At 42.3% G+C, this 15,566-nt stretch overlaps 1 protein-coding gene and 1 long non-coding RNA gene across 4 annotated transcripts in view; one reads left to right on the top strand and one right to left on the bottom strand.

Annotated features, from left to right (window-relative positions):
* Window positions 1-690: 690 nt before the first annotated feature.
* LOC141920418 (uncharacterized) lies at window positions 691-14,723 on the bottom strand. Its single transcript, XR_012622331.1, has 2 exons — window positions 14,666-14,723; window positions 691-1,070 (listed from the first exon to the last, which is right to left on the bottom strand). It is a non-coding gene; the product is annotated as an uncharacterized LOC141920418 (long non-coding RNA).
* EFEMP1 (EGF containing fibulin extracellular matrix protein 1) overlaps window positions 12,126-15,566 on the top strand; it is a 49,427-nt gene continuing 45,986 nt past the window's right edge. Inside the window, exons 1-3 of one of the 3 annotated variants that reach the window (XM_074817114.1) lie at window positions 12,126-12,270; window positions 12,635-12,723; window positions 12,867-12,954. In XM_074817114.1, the coding sequence (XP_074673215.1) occupies window positions 12,874-12,954 (81 nt within the window). In that variant the 5' untranslated portion in view covers window positions 12,126-12,270; window positions 12,635-12,723; window positions 12,867-12,873. The remainder of the gene's footprint in view (window positions 12,271-12,634; window positions 12,724-12,866; window positions 12,955-15,566) is intronic. The other 2 variants (XM_074817115.1, XM_074817116.1) reach the window with 2 other exon arrangements.

Here is a 15,566-nt window from a genome sequence, read left to right as displayed (position 1 = left end):
GCAGAGGGCACTATGCCCGTGCTCTATGTCTGATATTCCATCTTGTCCACTGCTGGCCTGACATTTGAACTGTACCTATAGAACCCCTTCAAAAACTATCTGCACATTTTTGTTTGCCTTCCAGTAAGCGTTCTGCTTCTCAACCCCTGTGAGCACTGGAGACAAGTACACCTCATACTACCATTTTGCCACTAGAGGGCAGCTCTACATTTCGAGATCTTTTTTGTTATCTCCAAGAGGAATAATTTCATTGCATTCCTACACAATGGATCCACAACATATAACCTCGGCTCAAGAATCTTATAAAGGCCTTCTTTGTTTTAAAGCAAAACACAGCGGTTACCATTTAATTCACTGGTTTATCGTGCATTTATCTTTGAGAGGTATACAGTATCACTGTACGCAGAATTCAGAAGGAACTATGCTGAGTTGACTTTTTAATGGAGAGCACCATTGAGGAAACATCTCTTTATTTTGCCAGGGTGCAGTTTGTTTCCATGGTGCATTCCCAATCTCATAGGCTTATGGTATTTTCTGCTGCTTGTAAGTCCACATGCTTTAAAAAGCAACAATAGCAATTTATTGAAAACCATGTTTTTAAAGGTCAGCATTCTTTTAATGTGCACGCTCACTTAAAACCGCAAATCTACGTTAAGCAATTTTCACCAGAAAAGAACTGGCTGGTTCAAGTTTCTTCTCTTTTTTTTTTTCTCTTTTTTTAATCTTTTTTTTTTTCCCCCTCTTTTTTTTTTTTTTAATTTTTTTCTTCCTGCTATCAACTCCCCTATCATCTGGACAAATCTCCACCAGTGTTAAGACCATGCCCTCAAATCAACATTTGCATTTAGACTTGCTTGTTTGTCCATTCTGCCCTTTGAGGCTCACCCATCAGCCAACAAGTGACTGCTGTCAATCAGACCACAGGAGCTCTGCCACACGGGCAGCGCAGTCCCACTTACCTCATACTCAGCTGCATTCCCTATACAAGCTTCAGGGGATGGCAGGCTCCGCAGGAACTTCACACGTAGCTTGAAGCCAAGTCCCACTTCCACGAGGCTCTAGCCACAGATCTGCGTGGACATAAACCGAAAGCATCCTTCAAATAAGCCCCACAGAGGTTTTGCCATCCCATCCTTTTCTTTTTAAATGTCTAAAGAGTCAATGAATCCTGTGACATCTCTCATTCCCTTTAACTGAGAAGTTCCCCTCATTTTGGTCCCTTATTTCTCAGAAAACTCAGCCAGGAGCTGCAAGGATTCCCAGGGCTTCGAAGCCAGCTGTTAGTATTCTGCCACCATAATCAAGGGAAGCATCGATTGAAGTTCCAGCCTCATTCAGGGACCTAGTCCCTCCTCTGACCCAATTCACAACACACCTCACACTGCCACATGGCACTCGGTGCAAGGGAAAGGGGAAATTTTTCTGGGACTACCATATTAAATTACTATGAGAACACCCCGCTAATAATAATAATATGTTGTACGAGCTCCTTTTCCTATTAGAAGCCCTACAAGTCAAGCCCTACAACTGAATACTTGTACTGGCTATCTTCCAACCATGAATGGAAAAACACACTGACATGAAAGTTTATTTTAAAAGACACCAGAGGGGTCACTTCCAGATTAGGCCGGACTGAATTTTCCTCACATTTTGTGTAATCTTTCAGGAGATTTGTTGTGGCATTCCACAGTTCTCCAGGCAAAAAAGCAAAACATACTGTATAGAGCTTGCAGATGCAAGAGTTGAACCCTTCTTTTCAGAAAATACCAACCTACAATAACAAATCTTTTTGCTATTCACAAGAGAATCATTGAGTATTGCAAAACTTGATAATTACTGATTCATGACAGATTTAGGAAAAACATCAGCTTAAGTAATCAGGTCAGGGCACTGCTGTTGACCACAGTGTTGGCAAAAGAAACAGTTTCTTTCTTCATATCTTTCATCAAAGTTTAACATTTCACAGTATTTAGCTTTTAGCACTTCATTGGTCCAGACCAGTAAACAACTGATAGCTTGAGAACTAGAAGTTAAATTGTGAGCAAACATCTCTATTTAGTATTATCTCATAATTCACTTACACCGTTCGCATGCTTTTAAATTCAAGTTAGTAAAATTACTGAGGATCCCTAATAGTTGTAAAATAATTTATTACTGCTGTTAATGAATTCACAACAATGATTAATCCCTCACACAGCCTGTCCCAAAAGGTATGCTGTGTCACATACTGCCAACTGGGAATAAAGATTTCATTCAGATCTCAAGGTGGACAAAAACCAAACCTACTTTTTTGTGAAGGAAATGTATGTGATCTTCATTTCCTCCTGGAAAACGAAGGAGGAAAAGTCAAGAGCTTTTCTCTAATAAAGATTACTATAAATAAATCCATTCACCTTTCTTCCATGCCTCCATGATATTCTTTGCCTGACACTGGGAAATCATTCTGAGAAGGCAGCAGCGCCGTGAAAGGTCTTCTGACTCCAAATGAGATATTGTAATAGCTCCTATTTACCTTCCTAAAATGCACACTTAAAACACAAACAAACAAAAAACCCCAAAACCTAAAACTGAGAAACTGTTAATCCACCTCAAGTAAATATTTGTTCTGCTGTAGAGAAGATACTATCCTTACCACCTCACCTAACGCTGCTAAATGTGACTTACACAACAAAGTGTGTTCTAGCAATTTAAACCCAGCCCACAGGGGCCAACTTTTAAACATCACGATTTACCACACTCCAGGCCTACAGCACAGATACATTTCCTGCGTTACAGAAGGCTTCTACTAAATAACGACAGCCATGTTGGAGATGAAAATGGAAGTTAATTGGATGAAGTGTGTCAAGAATCTGGAGCAATTCCATCCAAAATAATGCCTTGTGCAACACCCGTAAGCTGTGATTTTCTACACAGAAGTATTTTTTTATACACGTTTGCTCTAAAATGAATGTTATGTGACTGTTAACTTTGAATCATTATTAGCTCTAAAGGAATGCTGTAAAACCACTCAACCCTCTACCTTCAGAGAAACAAAATTATACATCCTCTTATAAAATTTCCTGCTAATTAAAGAAGAAAGGAAAATATTTGGCGGAAGGGAGGAAGCTATAGGAAGAAGAGCTGGTAAGACTGTTTTACAGTCTTCTCCTTAGAACCATCATTAGAAAGGTTTCACCCATTTACATGATTTTTTTTTTTTTAAGAAAACTCTCATTTTCATACAGTTCTACTCATAGAATTCAGGTGCTGTCATCACAAAACCACCAGTAAAACAGACAGAATTAGATGTCATCTTTGCACTTTCTAAGTGAACAGACTGTATTAAGCACAAAGAACTCCCTTCTTGGTAATAAGACGTGTCCCTGTAGATGAGATCAGGACACAGTGGCAGAGCAGCCTCGAGTACTGTGACAATGACTGTCAGAGCTCAAGAGTACATTGCCTCTTACTCTGAAACCCCCCCCCCAAGTTTTCACTGATCTTGTGATATACATGCAAGTTAATACACACACTCACACTCACACACACCAGTTACATTCTATTTCCACACAGGGTGAGAGCTGATTCTGAATTAATGCTAAGTTCAGTAATTATTACAGTTTCCTGAAAACAGTTTTAAGCAACGACTCCATTGAATGACATCATGGTCCAACAGTCACGTTTTTTTCTCTTTTTGCTTTTGGCTAATCTTTTGAATCGGCATGACAAAGGGGACTGAAGAAAAGCACGGGAAAAATAAGAAAAGGTCCTTCTTAATAACTGCAGTGCCACAGTCTTGAGGCCAAAGTCACCTCCACTGTTTTTGTGTCCTCCCCTTTAAAGCAGCAAGGAATTTACCAGCTAACAGCACCTACAAGACCCATCCCCAAAAGCCATGACGTACGGTTACTCACAAAAATGTAACAGGCTCCTAACCCACCGCAGTCGGGCCACATGAGTTTCAATGCATCTCCAGTGCAAGGCAGAGAAAGAATCTGACCCCTGGTCCTAAAGTAACAAGTGCCAGAAAAGCTATTTTACAATCACACAGCCAAACAATTGACTTCAACGGGCTTAATTCATTCATCTTCAAGATTACATGTTTCTCAGCATCCAAAACTTACTTAGAGATACCAGTCAGGAGCTCCAGTAACATTCCGAGATTTGTATATTAAATGCCTTCCTGAAAGATTTATAAATTCCAGGTACTTAATAACTGAGACAGATAATTAATAACTCAGCCACAATTTGCTGACAAAATGTTGAACCAAGAGTTCCCCTTTGATTTGAGAAAAGCACAGGCAAGCTCAATCCATTATGCTTTTCCTGCTCTAGTGTTTTCTTGCAGAGTTGAATTTATATGGTAAAAGTCTGATCTCTCTTAGAGATATGTATTTGAAAAATGAATGATGAACGTGATCATAAATGACCAAGGCCTATCCAAAATTCTGACACGTTCTAATTACTGCTGCTAGAATTGAAACCTTCTGCAACCGCAGTTCACTGTTTAAAGTGCTGTCAAATACTACAGTGAGAAAGGCACATTTTTTCAAGAGTAAGGGAGCTGGAAAGCAAAAACCTTTTCTACATAAAATGGGCTAAAAGGTAATAAATAAGCAGTCTGGAAGTACGTACTAGTAAGACACCGAGTAGAATCCATTCCCCTCCTTTGCACTGGTACAAGTGATTTTTTCCCCATGCACCCTTCTTTTTGTTACTATTTTCTAAGTGCACAGAAAGACACAAGGACAGACTGGTGCTCCAACTCTAACCTGGTCTGCACAAAATGTCCAGTGCTTTTCTTAAAGCACGTACCCATCCTTTACCTTATGTACCCTGATTTCGTGTTCAGCAAACCACTTTACCCAACATCAAGAAGCCTTCTGCAGGAACTGGATGCGTGGCGTACCAAACACTCCCTGGCTAACACGGGAAATGGCAGAAATGTCATTTCTGAGAGGAGCTAACCCACATGTGGGAACCGCTTTGAGCCTGCGCCGTACAGTCACCTGACAGCCCCGGGAGCTACCAGGCTGCCTCGGAGGCAGGCGGCAATACCTCAGGCGTTGTTCTGCAGCCTCCAAAGAGGGACACTTTAATATCTTAATCTCCAGAACTGTATTTACGACCTGCAGCTGTGGTGCCAAAGAGGCCCACAGCCCCAAACACACTGAGGCTATTGTTGGCAAAACAGAGCTTCGAGGTTTCTTGAGTGACATAAGCAAGTTAACTGAACTACACTGCGCTGCTCTGGATGGGGGTGGAGAGGGATATTTGTTTTTCTTTGTATTGATCAGTTTATTTTGGGCCTTGATCATTTTTGGCATTAGCAGTCTTCTAAATTTTAACAGCCCTTAAAGCACGGTAAGGTGTGAATGAGCAGGATTAATTTGTCAGGGCTTCGGACTTCCAGGGAACAAAAACATGACCTGATTAATAAAAAAAGAATCCCCGTGTTACGCATAAATTAAAATAAACCTATATTGTAAGTTACGTGTTAGTTTATTACACAGACAAAATGTTTGGTATCCTTCTGCAGCCTCTTAAAAGGGATACCTCCATGACTGAGAGCAGTGGTGTTCCCTCCGTCTCGGTCCAGAACTGAGTTTTTCCCTGATGTGGTTAAACTCCTACAGCGCGTATTTTGGGAGCGTACAGGGATAAGGACTTTTCTGTGCCAGCTTTCAGTCGTATCATCTTCCAGCCTTTTCCAGAATTTTGATGCCTCTCAACCGCATGTATCTGCAAAGAGGGGTGAGAGGATAACCCGTTTAATCTCACAAAAAGGAAAATCTCCACTGTTATTTTTCCTCTCTTTTCTGTGTGACAGCATACAGACTAGCACTAAGTAAGCTTAATATTCTAGGGAATTAAAATGCTCTGACATATATCCTTTAGTATTAACACGCAGATATTCACCAGAAAAGTTGTGTCTCTGGATAATAATTAACAGGTTAACTGGGCAGGTTGTTTGCCAAGTTCACCCACACACAATATAAATAAGCAATGCTGCTGCTTTTCCGATATTAATAACTTCTTCTCAAAAGGTAAAAAAAGAAAAGAAAACTCAGAGAGTTCAGAAGATGCTTATGAAACCCAATTATTGTATAACATATCTACTGATCCTGATGTTTCTGAATTCTAAAAAGCAGAACAGTCATCAGCAAGAGCTCTGCCCCACAAATCTGTTCTTCTAAGGTCCTCTTCCACTGCAGCATTTCTGAGCTGTCTCATTTTTGTTGTGCTGAAAGATCACAACACTGTCACTCTCCATTCTAGCTCCATGAGGTTCTGCAGGAAGCAGGTGAAGGTTTTCAACTATGGATGTCTGCCCTGAAGGTGTTTAGCACTGTCTGAAAATCAGGAATACTCTACATACTCTTGACTGAGGGCAAAAAAGGTTGAATTACTCAAAAAAAAAAAAACCAAAAAATCTGGAGCTAAATACAATACTGGAATACTGCAAAAATTAACAATAGGGCATATTAACATCTTGAGTAGCCTGCTGAAGTTGACCTGCCAATTAGAAACCCATGCTAATCATACATACATATTCTATTCCAATCAGCTCACATTTACCTTTCTCAGAAATGAAAAAGTCTACAGGACAAAAAGAGACACCTACAGCTCAGAGGAAAGGCAAATGGATTTCCTACGCAGAGGGAAGAGAAAAAGAGGACATGGACTTTTCACTCATCCCCATTCATTTTTCTCTCTGAAACATGAACGCTGCTAGATGAAATTCTGCCTGATTCTACTTTCAGTTGAGTCAAGAGCAAGGTGCCCACGGCAGGCCCTGTCACTGCTGCCTGAAGCCAACGTCACAGGTAAGAATCCAAATTCCATCGACTTTGAAAGGCATCTGGGTATGTAAGACATTTAACTGCCTTTGGAAATCCTAGATACATATGTGAATCCATTTGCCCCACTTCCCTGTGCAAGCATCACGTATTTTCTTCATTTCACAGACAGAGTGTACCAAGAACTAGATTAAATGATTTGCACAAAGTTCCATGAGAAGCCAAAACTAGAGATGAAAACTGTCTCCAACATATTCTGGGTCATACTGGATCTGAATTCTGGCATTTCTATTTTGCCTCTTAGCCAGAGCAAGGAACTGCACTGACATATTTAATCAGAAGAAAACTATATATTCCAGCTAATATTTTGAACATCAGGAAAGTCATCTATTCCTCAGATGGGTTATACTTCTGTGGAAAGGTTCTAGACAGTTCTCATTTTAACCAAACTGGTTGAAACCTAGTACAGCATCAGATTTAAACTGGTTTTCCAGAAAAAGGAAAGAAGGAATGACAACTCCAGTGTTACAAAAGCCACACACTTACACTGATGCATGTTCCCCGGTCGGCTGTTTCTTTTACCTGGCATGAGAAAAAGAAAAAGAGAAGAGAAGGGAAATCCCTGGTGGAGAGAGCAACGGAGAAGAGCTGCTACACAGAATAAAATGATTGAATGAGTTAAAAATAACCATACAGGCAAAAGATAGGAAGACTGTTCAAATTCCAGATACAATTGCTTATCAGAATAAAATGTTCACAGCAATAGTGGTGCATTTTAAGTTAAGGCCCAAATCTGTCATACCTGAAATTCTTACTCCATTAAATAGTCTTTACCTGTATGGTTAAGAACAGACATTTTGGGATGGTGAGTAAACTTCTGTTCAATTGGGCCTCAAAGTTATGCCCTTGAAAACACTGAGAAAGCACCTGCAAGCCATATTCTCTCGTTTTTTAAAGGGAAGCCTTAAATTAACATCACACATAAGTACCGACAAGAGTGGTTTACAGTCATGAAAAATACTAATTATGTAAGACACAAGAGGTGGTGAACCACACTTGCAAAGTAAAATGGACTCACCCTTCCCACACACAATCACATCCTCATTTCATTCGTTGTTTCCAGCTGTATCAGGAAACCACTCACACTTCGGAAGCCCTTCAATTTTTTTATTATGTACAACTGCAGCACTGAAAAAGATGGGCAGCCTCTGGGCAGATGCCTTTCTCATTCACCCCCTCAGTCTCACTCACATTTTCTTTTACTGTCCGAGGACTCTGGTGAGAATACAATTACCATATTCTTTGGGCATTCAAATTTCTGTCAAGAGTTTACAGAAACATACAAAACACAAATTGGAGAAGAAAAGTAAATTGAATGCTTAATAAATTTCATGCTAACCACATGCTTGATCTTTAGTAAAAGTTAAAATCAAAAATGGCAACAACATTATACTTTAATATCCTCAGAGTACTGTTAGGCATTTAGAACTGAAATCACAGGTTAGCCTAAGTTAGCCAAAGGCCTCAGCACAACAAAACTCATGCGAGATCTCTTGTACAGGAGATAATTTTAGCAAAATAAAGGCTGAAATTGTAAGATACTAGATTTTCTAATCCAACTCTTGGGCTTCTTTCCTCATCAAATTGCAAGAATTATGGGGCAGGAGTTTTCTCTAATTATGTGTTTGTATCATCAGTCACCTATGTCCTCTACTGTAATGCAAAGCAGCAAACAATAACAATAAATACATGTTTGATTTTAATGAGAGGCTTAAGAAGAAGGAGAGAATATGTTCTCTGTCCTTTGCTACTGACATTTTGGTCCTTATTAACTTCTTGTAATGTCAACATATCAGAAAGCGATACGGGACATTTTTACCTCTCACTGTTAACTTTCTATAAAAACTGAGACTAATTTGTTAGCACAGTTCTTCTTTCAAATTAAGTTTACAGTAAAGTCACACCTCACGCCACAAACAATATACTCATGATACCTCCCTTGAAGATAAATAAACTTCTAAAATCTTACCTCAAATAAAAGTTCAACATTTGTCATATTTAATCAGCAATAAAGTCAGACATATAATTCTTCACAATTTATCCTTCACCAACACTATGTCATTTCCAAGTTGAAACGTGGAAAAAATTTTGACATTTGCAGGCAGTGTGGCAGAAAGGCAGCCTGCCATGTTATCAAAATAATTTATGTTCTAAAATTCCTGTGAGTCCAACATGAAAATAACATCTCCACCATTCCAACTCTTAGTTTAGACAACTCCAGTGTTACTTGATATGACATGCTCGGGAAAAGAAATCATCTTAAATTGACACTGATAGTCCCCTGAGCTGACAAATACAAGTTGCTTAAATTCACTGTGTGCTTGATTTTCTGTTCTAGTGAGCTATGTTTGAAACAGGAAAAGGGGGTCAGATCTGGGAGTAGAAGAGATTAAACTGCAATTTTGTTTTCCTCATTTTCGGGCGAGCCTCTAATATCAATCTCAGCCTGCTCTAAATTATGTCCAGCTGTCTATTGCCCCCAGGGACAAGTCTAGCAGCCAGAATTAGTTGGAGTGCAGTGACATTTTAACCACACACACAGTCTTCCTTCAGCCTACCTATCCTTGGGTTTTTGAGGACAATGGGGGGTGGCAACAAGTCCTGCCAGGAAGGAAAAATGTGAACGTTTCAGTCGCAAACACATGCGAGTTAAAGAATGCATGAAAACTGTGGGTTTTAGAGAAAGCAAAAGCTGAGATGTGACAAAGGGTTCACTAAAGCAGTAGGAAATAGAGTGCACCATTTTGAGAAGGAGCCAAAAGCAAATAACTAGGGGCCAGCCTTGCAGGGCTGCTTCAATAGGACGCGCTGTCGGCCACTGTTGTAAGGGGTTGGCCTTGGCAATGTCATGTTGTATGGTCAGCAAGAAGGAAGGGGTGGTTTGACCATGACATGACGTCTTCAAACATTTCAGATACATAACTAACTTGTTCTACTGCTGAGCAGCTCATTCACATGCCTCACACACTCCTCCAAGGGTCTAAATCCCGGTATCCTACATCAGGCAAAGTTCCACCTCCCTCAGTAGGAAATACCTGAACTACAAATGCAGGAACTGAGTCTACTACCTCCCTTTAAAGGACGGAGGACTATCTTTAGCAGAATATGGTATTTCAGTAGATGTATACCATGTCTGAAACCAAGTATTGGATCTATGTTCGGCCGGTGTTCATACATCCTCCAAAATGATGTTTCTGCTGTTCTCTGCTTCTCTTTTTCTAGAGCGAAAACAACCAATCCTGTGATATAGGCAGTGTTTCCCTAGGCGGTAGATTAAGACAAAACTTAAAAATTTCTACTTAATCCAGAATCCAACAAGTTAAATTCAGTTCTCTTTGGATGGCAGATATGACAATGCATTCAAAACTCACTAAGTGTTCCTGCCAGTAGATAAAAGTAATTGATATTACCATTTTGCATTCATTCAATTATTAGAAGCGTGTGTACTGCTTTCTGTAAGCACAAACCATAAAATTTGAAAAAACATTAGGGGCCACATCACCAATATGAATCCAGTTTACATTAACAGGAGTCTCTGACTTAGAGCCAATCTAACACTTTGAAGCTGTATCTGTAAAAAATGACATATAGGCTTTAAGGGAATCATTTTTGGACCAGGAGAGTACGTATCAAAAGACAGCCTGTTAAATAGGCTGGCATATGAAAGTACATGCAAATTGTCCTAAAAATATAGTCAACCTAAATTTTCTCTATTACATCATGTTGTTGCTTCTGTACTTTCATTACTAGTGAGGTGCATGGCCTGTTAAGTCCTACATTTTTAGGAGTCCCACTTACCTGTAAGCACAGAAACTGAAGAGACAGAGGAAAAATCCTGTCTCCTGTCACAACTAGCTAAAAAAAAAAAAAAAAAGGCAACATACTGTTGCAGATAAAAGTATTCTGAAACTACCAGCTTGGCTGTTTCTAAAACAGGTAAGAAAAGCAATTAATGTGTAGCCATCCAAAAAAGGAATTATGTTTTACGTAAGATCAAATGTAATTTAAGAATTTAAGGGATTATAGAGGAAAGCTATTCTCTAGGCCAGCAGTGCCAGAGGCCTGCAACCTAGTATGACCTTTTTTCAGGATTTCTTAAGTTCTCCAGGGCCTTCATGGTCAACATTAAGGAGGTAAAAACTTTTTTTAAAAATTAAAAGACCTCATGTTCAACTAGAGGAATAGAATAGAGCTGCACTATGATGGCACAGTGACCCAGAAGCAAAATTGGGGTCCTAAAGGTTCATCTTCCCCCCCTGCAGAACTCTTGAGTTCACTGGCAGGCTGCTCCTCACCATAACCGTGCCACCTACGAGAGCTTCTCAATCTCTGTAATGCCTCCTCATCCTCCCTTCAGTCCAGTAACTTAGTAGGGAAAATAAGGGCATTTCATATACAGAAGCAGCTCTTAAAAGTAACAATTGCTGAAATTACGCGGTGTCCAAAGGAACAAGCATTTCCCTATAAAGGGCCCCTCATGGGTTTTATTTACTGGGTTCAAAATGGGCAGGAAAACACATCAGTCTTGCTATTTTAAATTCCAAATAGCTCGCCTAGCCTGATAAACGCTATTGCTTGCGAAGTCACAATTCAGTATACATTTTTTAAAATATGTATTTATACATGGGCTTTCAAAATCGTGCTCCAAGGAGCAAGCCCAGCATCCAGCACGAGCCAGTTCGCCAGAAACTCAGGTAAGAGGATGGCGAAGCTCATTTGTCACCAGGCAAGACAGCCGCCACCCCTCAGCACCACCACTACTTCATGTCGTAGGGCAGCCATCCCACACGCGGCACTACACAGAGCAGGGTGAGGGCAGGCCTGCTATCACCTCCCTGAGGTAAACCCGCCAGGGCCGCGGCGTTTCCCTCCTTCTCACCTCTGCCTCACGGGGCTTCGAGTCAGCTGCCGAGACTCGAGGCGGTATGTGTGTCCCTCTCCCTGCCCGGCGGGAGGGAGCGGCTGTGGCGGCGCTGCCCGCGCAGGGCTGGCGGAAGGTGCCCTCCTGCAGCGCGCGGGGCCCGCGGCTCCCCTCAGGCGGCGGCGCCCCGCCCGGCCCTCACAGCCCCAACATGGCGGCGGGCCCCGCACCTGCCCCGCCTCAGGGCACCCCCGGCGGGCGAGGGCAGGGAGCGGCGGAGGGCCCCGCCCCGCCGCAGGGCTCCGGCCGCCGCGGGGTCGGTAGGGGGCGTCCGGGGGCTCCGGTAGGAGCCGGGACCGGTTCTGTTTCGCTGAAGGCCCGCCGGGGGGGGGGGGGGGGGGGAGGGGGGGGAGGAGAGCGAGCGGGTGCCGGCACCGCAGCGGAGCCAGCGGACAGACAGAGAGACAGACAGACGCACAGACGGACGGACGGGGCCGAGCCGCCGCGGTAAGGCGCTGCCGGGACCAGCAGCAGCAGCACCCACCGCCGCCCGCACCGGCCCCGCCGCAGGTAGGAGCGGGCAGCGGGGGCAGCTCCCCGGGCAGGGTGGCCCCGGGCCGAGCCCAGCAGGTGCCCGGCGGGAGCGGCTCGGCCCGGCCCGACGGTGGCTTCTCCCCGCGGGGACGTGGCTGCCGGGGCTCGTCCCTCCTGGCTCTCCCCACACACCCCCCACCCCCCCCCGCTCTCCTTGCGGCCGGGAAGCTTTTACCTAAAAATCGCTTTGCCGCCCCAAAACGTGCGATGGCAGGGCGGTCGCTCCGCCTGCGCCTTGCCCCGCGCCGCGCCGGGGTGCACGGCTTCCCGTCCGGTGTGGCATTAAGTGCGGTATTATAACTCCACTGACTTATTTTTTATTTTTTTCCCCCCTCCTCAGCTGGATAAACGACAAGGGGCTGGAGGCACGGCCAGACCTCACCCTCTTCTTGCAGGAGCAAAGGGGCAGCGCCCCGGCCGCTTCCCCAGGTAGGGGCTGGGCGGGCGCCCTGCGCTCGCAGCCGAGGCAGGACCCGGTCCCGGAGGTGCTGACCGCGGCCTCCAGCCAAGGAGAGCGCTAAAAATATTCCCACTTTATTTGGTGATTTTTTTTTTTCTTTCTTTCTTTCAAGGTTCACGATGTTGACAGCTACGTTCTTGGCTGGTCTCATTCTTATTACAGTACATTCGCAGGAAACTGAGGAAACCATAACATACACGGTAAGGTTTAATAGAGTTTGAGATAATTACTGCTTTGCAGGGATTCTTCCCTAAATGACCCTTAAGAAAAACCAAATTTCTTGCCAATGTATAGCATGCAATACAGAGTTCTTTGAGTTCGAATGTTAACCATAAAATAAGCTGTTCCTGCAATGAAACGGAGTTTTAAAGTTGAAGTTGACAGGATTGAGCAAAATAGGCTACAACTGCCTGTTCTGAAAAGCTTATCTACAGACTGAGCTTGATGAACTGAGCAAAATTATGCGGTTTTAATATTTTAAAATGCATTTTCATAAAGACAGGGTCCTTAGGACCTTCACTTGAAATATATGGAATCTGACAAATAATTAGGTCAAACATTCTTCTGTGTTTTCTTTTGGATATTTCAAGCTGTTCTTAACAGAATGTAAGTACTTCAAAATTCAGTGCTCTAATGAAGCTTCTAAGTCCTGGAGTGATCGTAGGACTGTTAGTTTCTGAGCTGGTTCTGAGCAATGGTTTTTGCATGGCTTGATAAAATTGTACAAGAACAGTGGAAATAGGTTCTGCTTGTAACCAAGTGATAGGGTGAGAGATTTAAAGGCCTTTTTGTGAGGCTTTTTTTTTTTTTTTTAATCTGCTTGTATTCAGTCTTTGGCTTGCATAATGCATGTCATAGAAGGAGTGGCAATTACATCGGCTTGGGCTGGGGAAAAACCCACATTTTCACATCTGATTACAGTTGTAATCCCTGCAACTTGCTTCATATGGGTGGACCTCTGAATATGTGTACAGACATTAGCGCAATGCCACACAAGCAGAAAATTCTGCACACATGCAAAAAGTTAGAGAACCACAGCCAAAGACTGAGATTGTGTCTTATACAAGTAATCCCACTGAAGTCAGTGGGATGGCTCAAGCAAGTAAATATTGCAGAGTTGGACCTTAATGTAGAAGACAGGGCTCAAAGAAGCCTCAAGTGAGCATCAGGAAGTCAGTCATAAAATACTTTTAACACTGGGCTTTAGAAGCAATAGATTTTTTGAAGGTTGGGAGTACTTCTATTTAGAGGCCTCTGGGATTTTTAAGTCCCTATATATAAGTGGAAACTGAAGGTCTAAGTACCCTTTGAAAATCCAGACTAATATAGGGATTCTATCCCCCCTCCCCTTTTCTGCATTTATTACATGTTCTTTCTAGAAAATTAATTAGCATTTTCTGATAACCCTACATAGCTCTGTTTATACCAATAGAAAATTTCTAGCATGCATATATTACTTGGGTTCCTATACTCCATTTTCAAAGAGGTCTTAGCATTTAGGTGCTTCAGTGACCACGAGACTGTAATCATGTAAAACTGTGTAAAAAAAACCAAAAAAACAAAAAACCAAAACAAAACAAAAAAACCCACCCAAACCTTAGCTTTTGGAAATTTTACTCTTAGGGATGCTACTGTTTCTCATGCGTACATTGGATTCATTTAGGGCCAAATCCTTTTCTACTGTAAAAGTCCCTTCAGCTGCAGTAATAGATGGACTTGGCTCCTTACCGTTAAATAGACAGTACTTCTGTTGTGCATTAACAGGAATTGGGTGATTCAGTAAATGCATGAATTAGCTGTTTTCCTTTGGGTTTGCGTTTTCATAGCTACAGTAACTTTGGTGTTGTCAACTCAGCATGTAGTCATTCCTTTAGAGATCAAGAATTGTAATACAATTTGCTGTCCACTTACCCCTTTGGAAGAAAAAGCCTCCAAAGTTACAACTCGCTGCCCCATTGGCAGATCGCTGGCGTCACCTGCAAATGAAGAAAATACTTTCAATCCCATTGCTGAGTCAGTGTCTGTTAGCAACAAGTTCCTCAAAATAACTTGAGGATAGTGCATGGAACAAGTGGATCTTGGCATCAGCAGGTCAAATTTGTCACTTGTGTGGTTGCTGTGCAGCAGAGGAGTTGCAATGAGATTTAGCTTGCTTGACTGTGACTAATTATATTAGCCGACTCAATTCTTTTTTTCTATAGAGCCATTAAAGTAATATCCTAAGCAGCATAGCATGCATATGCACCTTCATGGTGCAGCTCAGTTGATTCATTGATCTTTTAAATGTGTCTGCTGTAGTTGGCAGCATTGTGACACTTTGCTAACCAGTTTCCGTAACTGTCACCTGTGATTAAAATTACTGCCCTCCAGACGATTTAATGTTTTTGAGCAGAGTATTAATGAAGATGCCACCCTAACTGCAGGGCAGAATATTTAAAATTCTTCCTGAACTTGCTAGTCAGCATTGACATGCTGAGTTGCTGAGTATGGTCTTGTTGGAATTTTGCAGTCTTATTTATGTAAGTAGTCCCACTGTTATAAACTCTAACGGTTTATTGTATGTCTCACAATATAAATTGTTCTTCCTAGACTGCAGTTCCTGGAGTCATGTGATTAAAAAGCATGTGAATGAATTTCCAGCTGTCACGGGATCCTTCCCCATTGCTAGAGTGCTAATGGGGGAGAGGATCAAGTGCGGTGGCTTAGAGGCCCATTAGTCCCTCTGGCAAACCAGCCCCAGGAATGAAAGATGTTCACCTGTTGGAAGGCAGCGAACAAGATCAAAATTCAGAAAAATTTGCTTCTTTTTCAT

This window comes from Strix aluco, chromosome 3 (genome assembly GCF_031877795.1).
Source record: "Strix aluco isolate bStrAlu1 chromosome 3, bStrAlu1.hap1, whole genome shotgun sequence".
NCBI lineage: Eukaryota > Metazoa > Chordata > Aves > Strigiformes > Strigidae > Strix > Strix aluco.
Note: the sequence above shows the minus strand (reverse complement) of the source record. Positions and strands in the feature narration are given on the sequence as shown.